Source organism: Lasiodiplodia theobromae (assembly GCF_012971845.1).
Source record: "Lasiodiplodia theobromae strain AM2As chromosome Unknown scaffold_18, whole genome shotgun sequence".
Classification (NCBI taxonomy): domain Eukaryota; kingdom Fungi; phylum Ascomycota; class Dothideomycetes; order Botryosphaeriales; family Botryosphaeriaceae; genus Lasiodiplodia; species Lasiodiplodia theobromae.
The window spans coordinates 370,202-386,892 of NW_023336388.1; the positions used below are offsets into that span (position 1 = coordinate 370,202).

Sequence of the window (16,691 nt, forward strand, 5' to 3'; positions counted from 1 at the left end):
TTGCTGCTGGCAAAAGCCAGCCTCCTCTTCCGTCCACCTTTTCGTGGGCCTTCTCCTTCAGGCGAATCCGCACCATTCGCCTGGGTGGCAGATTGTGCTTCACTGCCGAAAGCCACTCCTCTTTTTCGCCAGGAAAACTTCCGTTGTAGAGAGACTAGGCTCTGCTAGTCACCAATCCGGAGATGGTCGCTGAAATCCCCAACCACTACACGCACTCTCCGTCCTCATACTACGGAACGCCCCATCTGACGATCAACAAAGAGGCCACCATCGATCTCGACTCTTCCAGTGCCTTCGAAGGTACCGATTTGTCCTGCATAGCACTATGTGATAAGAAACTGACAGCGGCGCAGGTCCTGAGAAGCTCCTGGAAGTATGGTTCAGTCCGTCGGCTAACATGCTCCCGGCTTCGGCCAAGCCCAATGGCTTGAAGTCGGTTCCTGCCGACACATGGAAGGATATGCTCGACCTGGTCAACTGCAAGGTCCTTTCCATTGTCGAGTCCCCCGACGTTGATGCCTACCTCCTCTCCGAGTCGAGCATGTTTGTTTGGCCGCACAAACTGGTGCTCAAGACCTGTGGTACCACCACTCTGCTCTACGGTCTTCCCCGCATGCTCGAGATTGCTCTCAACGATGCTGGATTTCCTGGCGTTCAGGCCAACCTGCTCAAGGGCATCCAGGCTGCTGCTACCCCGTACCGCGTCTTTTACAGCCGCAAGAACTTTTTGTTCCCCAACCAGCAGCGCGGCCCCCACCGCAGCTGGCGCGATGAGGTCAAATATCTGGACAAGATGTTCCTTGGCGGCAGCGCCTACATGATTGGCAAGATGAACGGCGAGCATTGGTACCTGTACATCACTGGTCCCGACACCCGTCTTACCCCGCCATCTTCGCCCAACAAAGAGCATCACCCGGAGACGGAGACGAGGTACCTGAGTGTGCCGACACCGATGATGGCTGGTGTGACTACCGATGAGGCGCAAGACGAGACCTTGGAAGTACTTATGACCGATCTTGACGAGGAGAACGCCCGTCAGTTCTACCTCGAGGACGCGAGTGCGGTCGCGGAAGGTCGTTACTTCCAGAAGGCCCGTGAGGCGCGCAAGAATGCTATCAAGAGCCTTGGTGCCCTCCATGAGGATGGCTCTGCCGAGTCCAGCCTGGCTGGCAGCACCCTTCTCAACGGATCCAACAACGAAAACTTTGACGTCTTCGAGCAGACGTCCTCGGACCACAGTGGATTCCCCTCGGACGCTTCGGACGACGACCTGACGTTCCCCGAGGAGCTCACGACCGAGGGCCACACTCTTGGAACGGTCGTCTCGGAGTCCTGCGGCCTTTCGGACGTCTACCCGACCAGCAAGTACCCCGACGCACGCGTTGACGCCTACCTGTTCACTCCTTGCGGTTTCTCCGCCAACGGCGTCATCCCTGCTCCTGGCGGCCCCAACGGAACCGATGCCACGCACTACTTCACCGTCCACGTCACGCCGGAGCCGCAGTGCTCGTACGCTTCGTTCGAGACCAACGTGCCTGCGCGCCAGAGTGGCCGTGAGACTGCGGACATCGTCGAGCAAGTCGTCAAGATCTTCAAGCCCGGCCGCTTCAGCGTCACCCTCTTCGAGGCCAAGCCTGATGGAGACGACAGCCTCTCGTCGGCTGCTAAGCGTAGCGCTCGCATGGACAACATCAAGGGCTACAAGAGGGTCGACCGCGTCATTCACGACCTTGATGGCTACGACCTCATCTTCCGCTACTACGAGCGCTTCGATTGGAAGGGTGGCGCTCCTCGCCTCGGTGAGCTTGGGTGCTAGTTTTCTGGTAGTCAGCACTGGGTAGTTCTCGGTCCTTTGATCCTGGTCGATTCTCTCCGTTGATGTTTGTTAATACCGTCATTACCGCACATAGTCCTTCGCTATCGATGGCTTTCTTGCTCAACATGGCAACTGGGAGGGTAAGAGGTCATTTGCTTTTATTGTTATTCTTTGCCGGTTTGCTTTTTTTTTCAGCAGGGTATTGGGTTTTATTGGGAGTTAATGAATACACGGCCTTATTGTTCCTAAAGCTACGATTCTGTGGATGTCAGTGAAGTTGCAAATGTCTCGGATCTAATGTCATTAGCAGTGGTTGCAGATAACGGTGCTCATCTGATGACGGAAGCTCATTCTTAAGCCTACCGTCACGTCGGTGTCAAACGAAATGATCATGGGTAGTTGAAGCTACTATCTAGACGTAAATGTGTATTTAATAATTCCACATCTCCGTCTAGATGGGAGCTTCAACTGCCCACGCAAATGGAGCTTAGATGCTGATATAAATTAGTTCCGATTGCTTAGATCTTGCGGCACCTACTGTGCGACTAGAGCTTAGTCGTACTTGGAAGGAGGCGGGAGCGGGACGAGCCTTTGGTTGGTCGCGCTAAAGCTACAAGGACAGACCCTGATGACTGAAGATGTCGTCAGAGGTGAGGCTTGCTAGTCCAGTATTCCTGTTAACTCTGCCTGAACACGAGATTCAGAAGCTTTCCGATTCTCGTACATACCTACATGAATGGCTTTTGAACCGGTGAGGTTTTGTTTTCAGCCTTAAACTTTATGCCCTACATCTGACGCAAAACTATATTTAGTTCCACGCCGCAGCAGCCTCGAAGGATTGCCCTGCGCCCGAACACACGTGATGTCGTGCCGCGTGGATCTGCAATCGCAAAGCCTCTTGTCCTCGTAAGCTTTTTGTTCCCACATTCCTTTTCCTAACGTTCTGCTTACCGTGGCGGATGATTATTGATTAATTGCTGAGGCTTTGCTGCTCCTGCTCACACTACCTCGCCGGCACTCCTAACGGCATCACGAGTGTGTGTGTGTGCACGAATTCCTACCAATTTCCCTTTTTGTTTTCCACCATCGTCTTCGCCTTACTTTCGTTTTCCCTTCTTTCCTTTCTCGGCCCTGTTTGCTGCTCTCGCGCAAACAACGAACCAATAACAACAACAAAAATGGACCACCACGCCGGCGGCAGCCCGCAACAAGTGGAAACGGTGCGCACCTGCCAGAACTGCGCGCACGCTAAGATCCGCTGCCTGCGCAGTCAGCCCGCCGGCGCGTGCGACCGCTGCCGCCGCCTGCGCAAGGACTGCGTCTTCCGCCCCGCCCGCCGCCGCTTTGGCGGTGGTGGTGGCGGTAGTGGCGGTGGTAGTGCTCACCATCCTGCTCCACCGCTGCTGGGGTCCGCCGCTACTACCACTACTACCACTATCGCTTCGATAGGAGATGGTTTCGGGAATGGCGCTGCTGCTGCTGCCGTAGCCAATGAGGGCTCTCAGCAGCAACAGCAGCACCAGCTCGCCTCCATCGAAGCGAAGCTCGACCGCTTGCTGAGCTTGCATCATGGCGGCAATGGTAGTACCGGGCAGGCGTCAGCAACGAGCTTCTACAACGCACCGCGGCCGCCGTCCTCGTCTTCCCCGGCGTCGTCGTACAACCCTCCCACCGTCCCGGCTTCCTGTTCCTCCTCCACCACCGCCGTTCATCCTCCTCTAGAAGCCAGGAGCAACAGCGTTGCCGGCGCTAGTACTCACAGCGCCAGTGGAGACATCATCGACGACGGCATTCTCTCACTAAAGCAAGCGCAGCACTGCATCCAGCTGTACCGCACCGCGCTGACGCCGCACTTCCCGTTCGTGGTGCTCGATGATGCTGACGGCGATGATGATGACGACGCCGTGATGCAGCGGCTGCGCAGGGAAAGGCCGTTCCTGTTCCTGGCGGTGGTCACGGCCGCGAGCTTCGAGGACGTGGGCGTGCAGCGGGAGTGCGGGCGGCGGTTAAGGGAGGTGGTGGGCGAGAGGGTGGCGGGGAGGGGTGGCGGCCGCGGGAGGAGGAACGCGGGGGTGGATGTGGATTTTTTGATGGGGTTGTTGGTTGGGTTGGCTTGGTGAGTGGGTGTGAGATAGCTCTGTTGGAGGGAGGGAAGGGAAGGAGAGAAGAGGTGGCTGGTCTTATGCGACATGGATGATGATGATTGGCAGCTGACTTTTGCTTGTTCAGGAGTCATTATCACCCAACACCGAGACCGAGACCGTACTCGCAGCATCTGCACATTGCTATCAGTATTATTACTGAGCATAGCCTGGACCGTCCGCCGCGGACGCAGCCTTGGAAGACTCACGCAGGATCTACGATATATGAGCTCATACCAGAATCCCACCCGCCTCCGCCAACTAGAAGTAGAGAGATTAAGAGGGTTGTGGCTGGCTGCTACTATCTTTCTGCGAGGTTTGTGATCCCTTGGCTCTCAGAAGTGAATCATTCTGACTTCTGTAGCGTTGCGTCTCTCCTGCAAAGGACCAACACTTTTCCATGCACTGCCTACATCGAAGACTGCTGTAGGTCTTTAAGTGCGGATCCCGAGTACCCTACCGATAAATATCTGCATGCCATAATACGTCTGCAGCGGGCTATAGAGGAAGTCGACATGCCTCTCATGGCTGGGTTTTCTACCACCGAGCAAGCAGAAGATTTGGCTGGAGTGGTTCCACGGACAAGTCCGAACTCTATCAAGGCGCAGATGCCCTTTGACTTGAAAGAAAATGGTAAGGATATCCCGGAAAAGAATAACCTCTTCTAAGGTTCTGACATCATCACTCTAGAACTAGTGTATATGCTGTTTCATACCGCCGAGCTGAACGCGGTGCATTTGCGGCTGTTCTTCTCTGGCATCCATCAAGGCACTTCCTTGGACGTGAGCGATTTGAACAGAGGTTTCAGGGCAGCAGGCTCGCTGCTAGGCTTTTACTTGTCGCTCCCGTCTCGCCGAGACCTGACTTTCAATAATTCCGAGTGGCTGCAGCTTAGCCTCGCACTGACGGTATCCGCGAAACTGATCTTCGCCGCCTCGCACCCATCCCTCGGGACGGCTGGGAAAGTGCAAGCTTCTCTCGACCTGAAAGGTCTGCTCTCTCAGATTGTACTGAGGCTCAGCACCCTGGAGCACTGCTGGGACGTAGACAGTGCGAATAATCACCCGTCCATCTTTAAAGACTTCACGCGACGCGTACAGCGGCTGCAGAAGTGGTTCGACGATCGATACGCGCGCGTGCAAGGTGCCGCCGCCACGCAAGCGGCGCTGGATCCGTCTGCTTCCGGACCACCAGGGGAGCTGATGGACTTGCCGCAGCTTTCAGGGAGCGAATTGTTGCTGCCTGATCTGCTGGCTTTCGACGGGTTGGCGACGCTGGATCAGCAATTGGCGGCGTTCTTCCCGGACATGCAGATGGGCGACGCCATGGGCGATTGGCCAATGTATCCGGGCGGCTTGTGAAGATCATTCGAGGTGCTAGAGGTAGATCCATGGATGTCGCTCGATCACACCCAATCCGGGAAGTCATCTTTATTCCCGTATGCAATTGTTATTGGTGTTGACGTTACAGCAGGCGCCACTGTAAGGCATTTGCATCGGGTTGTCGTGCACGGCCCGCATTCAGCTACCTCGCTCTGGTGTCTGTTTTCGAATAATGCTGATGGAAGCGGCACAGTAGGTGTTTGTGGGGTGGCTTGGTGGCTTGGGGGCATTGTTAACGGCGGGAAGCCTAGTCCGTGTCCGTGTCCGTGTCCGCCCCGTAAGACCAGCGCGCCGCTGCTTCAGGCAACAATAAATGCTCCCTGCTGGTTGGGTGGTGGTACCAAGCCCCCATTTTTAAACTAGACGAAGGATTCAACTGCGCCTCCTCCAACGGTGCGCGTCTCTGCCGTTGCCGACACGATGGTGAGAAAAACAATGCCGGTTTCGACCAGCACCGCCCTCATGCTTCCCGTCGTGAGAACTCAAAAGGACTTTGAGGCCGTCTACTTTCTCACCATCATCACTCAATTCCGCATCCGCCGGCAACAAAATGTCTGAGTTCAACATTACCATTCCCGGCGTCAACACCAGCGACCCCAATTTCGACTATGGCGACTACTGCACACTAGACCTTTGCCCAATCGAACTAGCAAATTTCACCTATGTGCCGACACTTGCAGGCAATGCCACCTATCTAGCCATATTCGCCGCCCTTTTGCCTTTCCAGCTATTCTTCGGCATCCGCTACCGGACATGGGGTTTCCTCGTCGGCATGTTTGGCGGCCTGGTTCTCGAAATCATCGGTTACGTCGGCCGAGTGCAGCTTCACTTCAACCCATTTCCCTTCGACCCCTTCCTTGAGTAAGTAGCCAGCCACAATCCATCTTTTTTATTTCCTTCTCTTCCATCTGTACTAACGCGAAGCCTGAAAAACAGATATCTCATCTGCCTCACCATCGCACCAGCCTTCCTCAGCGCAGCCATCTACCTCTGCCTAGGCCGCATCGTGGTCGTGTACGGCGAGCACATTTCGCGCATCGCGCCGCGCACCTACGCCATCATCTTCGTGTGCTGCGACCTGCTGTCGCTGATCCTGCAGGCGGCCGGCGGCGCCATCACCGCGACGGCCGACAAGGACCAGCCCGACCTCAGCGACACGGGCATCAACATCATGATCGCCGGCCTGGCCTCGCAGGTCGCCTCGCTCGCGGCCTTCATCGTGCTCTGCGCCGAGTTCGCGTGGAGGGTGTACAGGAACAAGGATAGGCTGAATGAGAGCTTTGCGGGGCTGAGGAAGACGTGGTTGTGGAAGCTGTTTTTGGGTGGTGAGTAGTAGTCCTGTTCGCGGGTTTTTGCTGGAATGTTTGTTCTGACTGAGAGTACAGGCATCGCTCTTGCTACCACGACCATCTTCATCCGTTGCATCTACCGATTGTTGGAGTTGAACGAGGGTTTCAACGGCGAGTTGGCCAACGACGAGGTGTTGTTCATGATCTTGGAGGGCCCGATGATCATCATCGCTTGCGTCGCCTTGACCGTCTTCCATCCCGGTATCTGCTTCCGTGGGAGGTTTGGCGAGGCCAACTGGGGCTTTGCAAAGAAGGGAGGCGCGAACAAAGAGGGTGGGTTTTCTGAGACGGATGAGGACAGATCATAGATGGCGGAGTTCTCTCATGCTCCTCGGCCAGGGTAGTCTGCGAGCTGTCCGGTTGGCAGCTTTGAGGTTGCGGGACAGGGAGGCACTACCTCGAACCGTGAGACGGACGAAAAGAGAAGAGAGTGAGTTTCAGGCGTCATTTGGAGAGCGGATACGATTCCCATCATCAGCGATTTCTTTTATTCCTACGAGCCCCAGGATTTTACTGACCTATGTTGTTTTCAACGTCTTGTCATTTACACTGTTTTTGTTAAGAGTCTAGACTTGGGAAAATTTATGCTAGATACCCCCTTATCTCTTTGACAACAAGCCAAGCTCACGGCGTCTCAATACGCACCGAGAGATCAAGAGAATTATTCCGTGCAGCGCACCGCGAAGCTTGTCCGAATCGACGCTACACTCCGCAAAATGTGGGGCAAGTAGGATCGCGGGGCTCACCCCAGACCGGAGCTCCGTAGCTTAAAAGAAGAGGAGGATCGCCGGCGCAAAGCTTAGCAGAGGAGGTACCAAAGCTTCTGCTGTCATCATCATCAGCATCTCAAAAAAAAAAAAAGAACAGCACCTCCCCCCCCCAAAAAAAAAAACATGGGCCTCTACAACAACCCCATCCTCCCAGGCTTCAACCCCGACCCCTCCATCATCCGCGTCGGGTCCGACTACTTCCTCGTCACATCCTCCTTCGAGTATTTTCCCGGTGTGCCCATCTACCACAGCAAGGATCTCATCCGGTGGACGCTGATCGGGCACGCGCTGACGCGGCGCTCGCAGCTGGACGTGCGCACGCCCGAGGCCGGCGGCGGCATCTGGGCACCGACGATCCGCTGGCACGACGGCGTCTTCTACATCACGACGGCGTGCTTCGACCGCTACCGGCCGCAGGCGGACGACCGGGTGTGGCCGCGCGGGTTTTACGTCAAGACGGAGAATGTGTGGGAGGAGGGGAGTTGGTCGGAGCCGGTGTGGTTGGAGCAGGTGGGGTTTGATCAGGATGTATGTTGTGTTCTTTCTTTCCTTACTACCTTATACTGACACTTTCTGCTATAAGCTCTTCTTCGACCCCCCGCACACCTACCTCTCCACCACCCTCCGCAAATCCCCCCGCACCACCATCCTGCCCCCCGGTCACCCCCCGCTCAAAGACTTCGCCATCCACCTCTCCCGCCTCGACCTCGCCACCGGCCGCGCGCTCTCCGCTCCGCGTCTCATCCGCGAGTCGCTCGTCGGCGCCGGCGTCGCAGAGGGCTCGCACCTGTTTAAGCGCGGCAAGTGGTACTACCTCTTCACGGCCGAAGGCGGCACCGAGGGCGGCCACAACGAGGTCGTCTGCCGCAGCGACGTGGGGCCTGAGGGACCGTGGGAGGTGGGGCCGACGGTTTTGGGGGTGGGGGCTATGGGGGATGGAGACGGGGACGAAGAGGTGGGGAGCTGTGGGCATGCGGATTTGGTCGAGGATGAGCAGGGCAGGTGGTGGGCGGTGTTTTTGGGGGTGAGGAAGGGGGGAGGGGCAGGAGGGGCGGGGGGGATGTCGGTGTTTGGTGAGTTTCTGCTGCTGCGCGTTCTCTTTCTCTGCCTATCTGGGGGGTTTTTTTTTTGTGGAGGGCGGGTGTTGTGGATGGGATGTCGTCGTGGCTGATGCTGACCGTGGTGCTGTGCGTGCGTAGGGAGGGAGACGTTCCTCGTGCCGGTGACGTGGGTGGATGATTGGCCGGTGTTCAACGGCGGGAAGAGAGTCGGGCTCGTGGGCGAGGCGGAGGGGCTGTATCAGCTTGCTTCGTCGCCGGCGTGGCGGGATGATTTCGGGGCGGAGAAGATGCAGCTGGGGTGGTATCGCAAGAGTAAGTTGCGTTCTGCTGCTCAGTGTGTGGGAAATTGCTGACGAGGGACTTTTGCCCAGATACGCCGGTGGTGGAGGACTTCTCGCTCACTGAACGGCGCGGGTTCCTGCGGTTGTATGGTGGCCCGTACACGCTTTCCACGCCGGCCTGCCCGACGTTGTTTCTTCGCAAGCAGACGCACGATCCGGTGACGTGGGAAACGAAGCTGTCTTTCAGGCCGGATTCGCCCAGGACCGAGGCCGGTGCTGTCGTGTACTGGAACCAACATACTTACTCGAGCATCGGCATTCGCAAGACACCAGGAAACAGAACACCTGGTGGGAGGATAATACGGTTTCGTAACGCTGAAGGAGAGACGACGGACTATGAGCTGCAGTCGTTGGAGTCGGACGTTGTACTGACGATTAAATCGGATCATGGATATGAGTTGGGATTCAGGGAGCTTGGGCTGCAAAGTGAAAAGGTAGAAGTGAAATGGCTGGGGCGGGTGAGTAGCGAAGTCATGACAAGAAACCCAGACGTTGGAGCGGCTTTTACGGGCATGATGTTCGGCTTATATGAATTTGGCGAGCTGGAACAATGCTTCGCGCCAGCCGATTTTGAATATGCCGCATTTTATTAGTTCGTTGATGTCTGGATGTTAACTTCATACTTTCATCTCTTGAATAAAAAAAACTGGGTAGAAAGCTCCAAATAGAGCGGCTCATCGACGCGGATGCCCCTACTTTAAGAAATTTCTCAAGCAGACTTCATCTTCAATCAGTGATCCAGATTTTCTTCAATATGTACATACATCATACCTCAGTCATCTCCCCCATCAGCTCACCCCCTCAAGCCCACTCCAAAATAATACTATCCCACAGCCACCCCCTCCACCTCGTACTCCTCTCCACCACAAAACTCAGCGTATTCTCCCCCTCCCTCAACACCCCCGGCGCGACCTCAAACTCATACAAATGCCACTCACCCGCCACCGTCGCGCTGCGGTACAGACTCGGATCCGTCGGCACGCTATCCGTCGTCAGATTGCCCACCCGCGTCTCCCCATTAACATATATCCCCGCGCTGCTCCCACGACTGAACCCGGCCAGCGCGACGCTCAGCAGCGCCGACCTGTTCCCATTCAACCCCGCGTCCGCCGCGTCCAGCTCGAACACGACGTCCCACGTCCCCAGCGCCGACTGCGCGAAATACCAGTCGGCCGCCGGATCGGACTGGCCCACCGTAAACGTCAGGTTCGCGGGGACCTCGTCGACCAGGCCGTGCGTATACGGCGAGCCCCCCAGCGCGAAGCCCGTCGCCTTGCGATCCACCTCGCCGATCTGGAAGATCTGCGGGCCCCGGCCGTCGGTGGGCAGCTGCCACGCGGGCAGGTCGGACAGCGCGACGGTCGAGTCCGACGCCGCGATCGCGATGTCGTTGGCGACGTAGGATGAAGTGACGTTGCGCAGCACGTCGCCGCCGTCGGCCCACGCGTACAGCGCGTACGTCCCCGCGCGGACGGAGCTGAAGTTGAAGTTGCCGCTGGCGTCGGCGGTCGCGATGTAGTTGTACAAAGCGCCCTGGTCGAGCGTCGTTTTGGGCGAGTTGTTTTCGCCGAGGAAGACGGAGGCACCGGCGGCGGGGCGGCCGTCGGAGAGGGTGAGTTGGCCGGACACGCTGGCGGCGCGCGACTGGTAGCTGCTGTCGTTGAGCCAGGGGTAGGGCCAGGCGGCGAATTCTTGTTGCTGCCGGGTCGAGGCGTCGGATTTGGAGCCGTCGTTCTGTGGAGGGTGGGTGTGGTTAGGAGAGAGGGGTTGTGGGAGAGTGGTGGGGAGAGGGGAAGAGGGACTCACCAGGTACCAGAGCCAGGGGCCGAAGATCTTACCCTCAGGGAAGTCGTCGGCGGAGGAGGCCATGAAGTGCGTGCCGTGAACCACGTTGAGCTGCACGGCGTCGCCGGTGGCGGACTCACGGTGGACCTTTCATGGATGTCAGCTTCGAAGATTGAAAAACGAAAACGAGGGTCATACAATGAGCTCTTGCTTCAAATGGTTGCCGTTGAAGTAGTCGCCTCCAGGACGGATGTACCAGCTGCCGAAGTCGTCTCCGTAGACTCCGTAGAAGTCAATGTCGCGGATAAAAGCACTCCAGTCGTACTTGGTGATGTAGGTGCCATTGGCGAGCTCCCAGGTCTCGTCCTGGACCTTGGTGGCATTCTGGTACAGATACCACGGCGGAAGGGGCTCGTCCTTGGTGTTGGTACGGCCATTGGGGAACGTCTGGTTGTCGAGACGGAAGAGAGACCGGAAGACGCCCAGCGTGGGGAGATCCCGGTTCACGAAGTACTGGTACGCGCCGGCCAGGTCGTCGAAAATGACCCAGTGGAACTCTCCCAGGTCGGCGGTGAAGCTGACGTCGATGTAGTTCTCACCGCGCGCCACGATCTCGGCTGACTTGAAGACCAGGTTGTTTTCTCCATCTGTGCTTGGTTAGCAGCTGTGGTGTGTGGAAGTAATTGATGAAAGGGGAATAATACTGTAGCCGACATAGTGACCAACCGCTTCACCAATGATATCTTTGCCCTTGTAATACGCCGGCTTGCCATATACGGAGCCCTGCGTAATGTTCCAGAGATCATTACCGATGACCCAGCTGCCGTTCAGCGTCTGCAGGAACGGCCCTGCAGCCGCGCAGAGCTGCGAGAAGAGCAAGCCCAACCCAACCGTGGTCTTAACCATCGTGATTTTCTTCCTGGTGCCGTGTTGCGTGGCTTCTGAAACATATCTGTGTCCCTCATCTTTTATATAGTCGTTTCCCCAATGCTGCAGGTACGGGGCGATGGCGTGCTCCTCGCCAATGCTGTCGCGGGGATCCACTCCTCACACCATTGGCCAAAATACCGCTGTCCCGCCCTATTCCGCTTCGCGCAGTTGCATCTATCGCTTTCAAGCGAGACCCAGAAAAATTTCAGCCTATTATCGACGGGGTCAATATACACCGAGGGCCAGGGGTGCCAGCACCGCAGCGTCGAACTCAGAATACCTTGAATAATAGAGCATCGCAACATGCTGTTCTTCCATCCCGAAGGCAGTCTTGTGTCCGAGTTTGCTAGATAATCAATGGCACCAAGCGCCGACGGAATAATGTCATCCGTCGCTGATAGGAACCCAGGCGGAGCCATGGCTCGATTGGGGCCCGCCCCGGCTCGGTAAACGAGGAGACCAGCTCGGCTTTCTTGTCGATGCCATCAATCACGGCCGCAATAAATACGGCGATTGACTCTTGCGATTTCGCTTACAAGGTCGCGCGATTGATGGCTTTTATGTCGCATCCCGCTATCAGTGACAAGGCGGTCTGAATGCTGAAGAAAACTTACCGTCTCCCCTTTGCCACCTTGAATGCTGTTCCTCCACCTATTTTCTACGTTGATATTGTTTTTTTTCCCTTATCTTTTTAAAAAGTCAATTTTTCATAGCTTGGATCGAAACGTCAGTCCTCTCTCCTGCGCTCGGCAGCTACCGCATCACAGAGAAAGGGGCGACTGCGGCATATACGATGGTGAAAAGATGGCTTAACTCCGAGGAATGCAGTATTTTCGGTGAGCCATTATCGTTTCCCGACGTGCGCTCTGGACACGGGCAATCCATTCTTCGGACAAGCTCCGGTGCAGATCGAGACATCCCGTCTGTCTGCAAGGAGGGGGAATGAGAAAGTCGCGTGTTCATAGTGTAGATTCGAGAGCTTGATCGGGTTTCGTCAGAGGTGTGCTTAAGGACAAAATGTAAATGCGAATAAGCTTTTTGTGGCACCCACACACGTCAGGTGCCGTAGGCACCGCCACTCATCATCGGTCAGGCTCAGAAATTATCCCATTGATCTGAAGCTCCTCCAACTTTTCGTCTTGGTCATAATTCATTTTTGCGTGCAACTGGTGCTACCTTGTGCATTACCAACAGAGAAACGCTTACATAGCCGCCGCCCTTGATAACTTTCAACGCTATGCAAAGAACCGCCATTCGTGGAACTCCCATCTCGACCAACATGTCATCATCCAACCAACCAAACGAGGAAAATTCGAGGAAATCGTCGGCAAACGTGTCGTGGAAGATGTCGTGAGATGAGGCCGTCATCATCAGGCCGCTCCCCAAGCCTGCCTCGCTCGTTCCACTTCCTCGTCAATCTCGGTTCTCTCCCGCTCCTCCTTCTGCGCTTGCGTTTCACGTTCGTCATCGCTATCATAATCCCGGGCTTTGGCAGACGAGCCATTCTCCGTCACAGACGTAGAATGCGTTCTCTCATGTGTGCTGTCCCTTGTCGTCTCCATAGAGGCCTTCGTGGATCCATCAAGCGATGCCCTTCCATCAAAAAGAATCTTGCTTTCGATCGGTGAGGCAAGCGAGGCAGTGCTCCCAGTAGGCGACGCAAGTGGGACGGGAGACGAGGCCGACTTGTCCGAGGCCGTCGACTTGCGCCAACCAGCTCGTTTCTCCGACGCCCACTGACTCCAGGATGAGAGGTAAGCACTCGCGCGTTCAGTCCGTGTGCTACCAGCCACGCTTGCCGTGGGTGAGTTGCGGCCGTCTATCGCCTCTGCCGCCGCTTTCTCTGCCGCGATGCGTTTGTCTTCCTCGGCCTTCTTACGCTGCGCCTCACGCATCGACTCGATGTCATTCCACAGGTTGTTGAAGGCCGTAGAGACCTTCTTTTGGCCTTCGGCAAGTTGTTTCTTTCCGTGAGCGAACCGCTCGTCGAGGTGTAGCGCTTGGACTTGAGCATTCAACCGCCGTTGCACATCCTCCATGGTAAGACCACCGCTGCAAGGATGTTCGGGAGTGACAATGTCGAAAAGGTGCTCGTCCGTGTTCTGGTTGAAGATGCGGAAGTTCTCCGTCCTCATCCATGAATGCATGAACTCATTGTTGAACTCAGCCGAAGGATCGCCATCTATCTCATCAATGACAGGGCCCTTGGGGTCGTCCTTGTGGGCTTCGCGATATAATCGATACTTTGTCGCCGAGAGTAGGGCCAGGAGATATTCCTCGAACTGAAGGCGGATGAACTCCTCACTACCGGCATAGCCAAGCGTGTTGGGCCGTCCAGGGTTGTTTTCGTCCCAGGTGTCATTGACTTGCTGGGTCAAGAAATCAATCCATCGGCGATCCGGAGTAGACAGACCAAGAGCGGTGCGGAGCGAAGGCGAGGAAATAGTAATAGTGTCTTCATCAAGCTGCAATTGCAGTTAGCAGATGTTTGACAGATTAGAGAGGTGGGGTGGTACATTGATCAAGATATCACTGTACCGGTCCTTCTGCTGCAGCAACAGGGAGTTGGTCGAACCAACAATGTAAGATTTGGTGTCCCTGTCAGCAAGCAGGTCCAGCTGCTGAAGCGGAGTGTAAGGCCCAAATAAGCTTCCCTAGATAAAGTTAACTCTAATTATTATCCATAGTCAATGCAAGAGGGCGCTAACCTTCCCAAAAAGCTGCAGAGGTAGTCCCATGTACGCCAATACTGTGATAATGTCAGCCCCGCTTAATGGAAGAGGACAAGGGACATACACGATGCGCGCTCGCTTGTCTTCAAAGATGTTGGTCTTTGCAGATTTTCCTCGTATGTGTTGAAGGCTGGATCGGCGCAATCGTGGAGCTGGCGGATGAGATTGGGAATCAACGAGACCAACGAAAACTGGAGGAGACACAGGCGTTCGCAGTTTGAACCAAAGAAGAGCATCTACAGCGTTTAGCAAAGGCGTTGTCAAGTGGAGGCTATTGGGGTACCTTTGGCTGCAGGAGGCAACACTTGAAGAGAACCAGGGTCTGTTGCTTGAATTCGCGAATGATCTCGCGGAGAGATAGACCTAGAGAGACGTCAGTCGTGCTCGCGTGGAGGCGAGTGGGGTTCGGCGTACCGAAGAACTGGTCCCGCTCATGTTCCCGGTCCTTGAAAGTCTTGGCTAAACTCTCTTGGAATCGCTGTAGAGGTTTAGCATGTGACATTCTGGCAGCATTTTGGGTAGGCAGCTTACCTGGAGGATTTCCAGGTCGGTAAAGTCCCTAGGGACAGTCAGCCTTGGCCAGCCAGCTCACCGGTTACTCGACGAACCTCTGGGCAAACCAAGCCTTTGTGACAACCGAGAGCTTCTCGCGCAAGTGACCAAAGTGTTGTGGGCTGTCGGAGATGACGACGACGGCCTTCTGGACGGTGGAACGAGTGACGTCGGCCGGGCGGTTGATGAGCTCGTCGGCGCCGAGCTGGCGGGTGCAGGCGATGCCGAAGAGGGAGGTGGCGGGGCTGTCAGCCGTCTTCTCGTGTCTCAGTGTAAAGTAAGAGAAGTCCTCGGTGGCCCTGGGGATGTCAGCATGGTGGCGCGGGATGCAGGAGTCGGACTCACGCGTGGGCGCCGTCGGACAAGGCCATGAACGGCAGCAGCGGCCAGTCATTCTCGGCTGAGGGATCAGAGCCATGTTCGACACCGATCCACGTCTCTACTTCAGGGCCCCTGTGGAGGCGTCAGCGGGGAAAGCAGCTTGGAGCAGCAGGCGGAGGACGGACCGGGCGTGGTGAAAGTCGACGATGCAGACAATGGGCGGAAAGGGAGAGCGGGGGGCCATAGTCCAGGCATAGCAGAGCCTCAGCGCGCCTGCGTGTGGAGGCGGCAGCGGGTGCGTGTGTTGCGTCGGCAGCCCTACAGCACCCTCTAGCGCGACGATTACCAATCCTGCGGCTGCGGTATCGTGGGCGCGCGATAGGCCAGCGTCGTTGAGAACACATGTTTACGCTGGCTGGCGAACCCACCTGTACAAGCTGTTCCCCGCGCTAGCTGTTTCCAGAAGCTCCCCTGCGCCGATCCCTAAACGCGTCTCCCCGACACCCGAGACCGCGTCGCGCTCAACACCATCCGCACGCGCTGCCGTCCACCTGCTCGCCACGTCGCCGTCGCCACTATTGCATCCCTCACCGTCGCTAGGCCCGCGTTCCTACCGCGAGGACCCCGCTCTAGCCGGATGCGATCGTCGCAACGCCACCCGGCATCCAGCCCGCCACTCAGCAGGGCTATCTTAACCTCTCACGGCGGGCCTGACGATCCGCGTTTGCCTATGCACCCCAGGAACGCTTGCGGTTCGAGTAGCAATTACGTGGTTCCAGGCATGTGCTTCGGTTGGCCCGCCTCAGCCTGGATGAATCTGCCGCCGCAACCTTCGACACGAAACCTCATCACATTCTCGCTGCCAGCATGGGAACGCATTACCGCAGCCAGCTAGACGCTCGTCGCAGAGGCCGTGTCTATCGTTTTCTTGAAGACCGTTGCTTTTGAAATTTGACCACTGACTCCCACGTGATTCCCACGTGTTTCCGCTCCTCTCAGGTCTAAGCTCACTCTTTTTAGCTACTGTATAGAATGGTCAATTCTTAGTGCCGCTAGCCTGATTCCAATTTTTTGACTTGGTACTGGGAGTCGCCTCATTCTGCGACTGAGAACGCACTAGCCACCTTCCATTCCCCAAGAGATTGCCAACAATGCAAACAACTGAAGCAGCACGAGGAAAACAAGCACTGCCAAGCGAGGATCAAGACGCCGCCTAGGAGCTCGTGGCAGTTTGCTGGTCATGGTGCAGCTCGTTGCAGAGAGACTGCTCACTGACGGCTAAACTGCGAATTCAACACATATTTCCATCAAAGTCTTCATCCAGACCCTGCGTAAGAGGCTCTTGGGCCGTCAATCTGATCTGCAGCTCTTTTGCCCCTCGAGTTGCGTTCCTGTCATCTCTCCCACCCCAACGCCAATCTCACCCGCCCTTCTAGCCCCGGATATTGTTTTTTTGTTTGGCTCACGGAATGCCCGTAACTCAGCTCTTCGAGTGTACAAATTGCAGCCCG

General features: G+C 56.3%; 6 protein-coding genes across 6 annotated transcripts; 4 read left to right on the forward strand and 2 right to left on the reverse strand.

The window, feature by feature from the left end:
• Nucleotides 1–182: 182 nt before the first annotated feature.
• On the forward strand, nucleotides 183–1,816 carry LTHEOB_6332 (S-adenosylmethionine decarboxylase proenzyme; the record flags this gene model as incomplete). The annotated part of the gene is made up of 2 exons (XM_035515577.1): nucleotides 183–300; nucleotides 354–1,816. 2 exons carry the CDS (start codon nucleotides 183–185, stop codon nucleotides 1,814–1,816), a joined length of 1,581 nt encoding a protein of 526 aa, XP_035372915.1.
• A 1,178-nt stretch (nucleotides 1,817–2,994) lies between these two features.
• On the forward strand, nucleotides 2,995–5,318 carry LTHEOB_6333 (Zn 2cys6 transcription factor; the record flags this gene model as incomplete). The annotated part of the gene is made up of 3 exons (XM_035515578.1): nucleotides 2,995–3,932; nucleotides 4,322–4,590; nucleotides 4,648–5,318. The coding sequence occupies 3 exons, from the start codon at nucleotides 2,995–2,997 to the stop codon at nucleotides 5,316–5,318; spliced, it is 1,878 nt and encodes a 625-aa protein (XP_035372916.1).
• A 571-nt stretch (nucleotides 5,319–5,889) lies between these two features.
• On the forward strand, nucleotides 5,890–6,996 carry LTHEOB_6334 (Rta1 domain protein; the record flags this gene model as incomplete). The annotated part of the gene is made up of 3 exons (XM_035515579.1): nucleotides 5,890–6,200; nucleotides 6,276–6,664; nucleotides 6,725–6,996. The coding sequence occupies 3 exons, from the start codon at nucleotides 5,890–5,892 to the stop codon at nucleotides 6,994–6,996; spliced, it is 972 nt and encodes a 323-aa protein (XP_035372917.1).
• Nucleotides 6,997–7,581: 585 nt separating this feature from the next.
• Nucleotides 7,582–9,453, forward strand: LTHEOB_6335 (Glycosyl hydrolases family 43; the record flags this gene model as incomplete). Its single annotated transcript, XM_035515580.1, has 4 exons — nucleotides 7,582–7,986; nucleotides 8,042–8,531; nucleotides 8,658–8,831; nucleotides 8,891–9,453. 4 exons carry the CDS (start codon nucleotides 7,582–7,584, stop codon nucleotides 9,451–9,453), a joined length of 1,632 nt encoding a protein of 543 aa, XP_035372918.1.
• A 208-nt stretch (nucleotides 9,454–9,661) lies between these two features.
• LTHEOB_6336 (Rhamnogalacturonate lyase protein) lies at nucleotides 9,662–11,551 on the reverse strand (the record flags this gene model as incomplete). Its single annotated transcript, XM_035515581.1, has 4 exons — nucleotides 9,662–10,594; nucleotides 10,667–10,792; nucleotides 10,844–11,292; nucleotides 11,350–11,551. The coding sequence occupies 4 exons, from the start codon at nucleotides 11,549–11,551 to the stop codon at nucleotides 9,662–9,664; spliced, it is 1,710 nt and encodes a 569-aa protein (XP_035372919.1).
• A 1,394-nt stretch (nucleotides 11,552–12,945) lies between these two features.
• Nucleotides 12,946–15,424, reverse strand: LTHEOB_6337 (Late secretory pathway protein AVL9; the record flags this gene model as incomplete). Its single annotated transcript, XM_035515582.1, has 10 exons — nucleotides 12,946–14,040; nucleotides 14,092–14,229; nucleotides 14,284–14,324; nucleotides 14,372–14,543; nucleotides 14,591–14,670; nucleotides 14,722–14,785; nucleotides 14,839–14,866; nucleotides 14,916–15,158; nucleotides 15,205–15,312; nucleotides 15,366–15,424. The coding sequence occupies 10 exons, from the start codon at nucleotides 15,422–15,424 to the stop codon at nucleotides 12,946–12,948; spliced, it is 2,028 nt and encodes a 675-aa protein (XP_035372920.1).
• Between the last annotated feature and the right edge of the window lie 1,267 nt (nucleotides 15,425–16,691).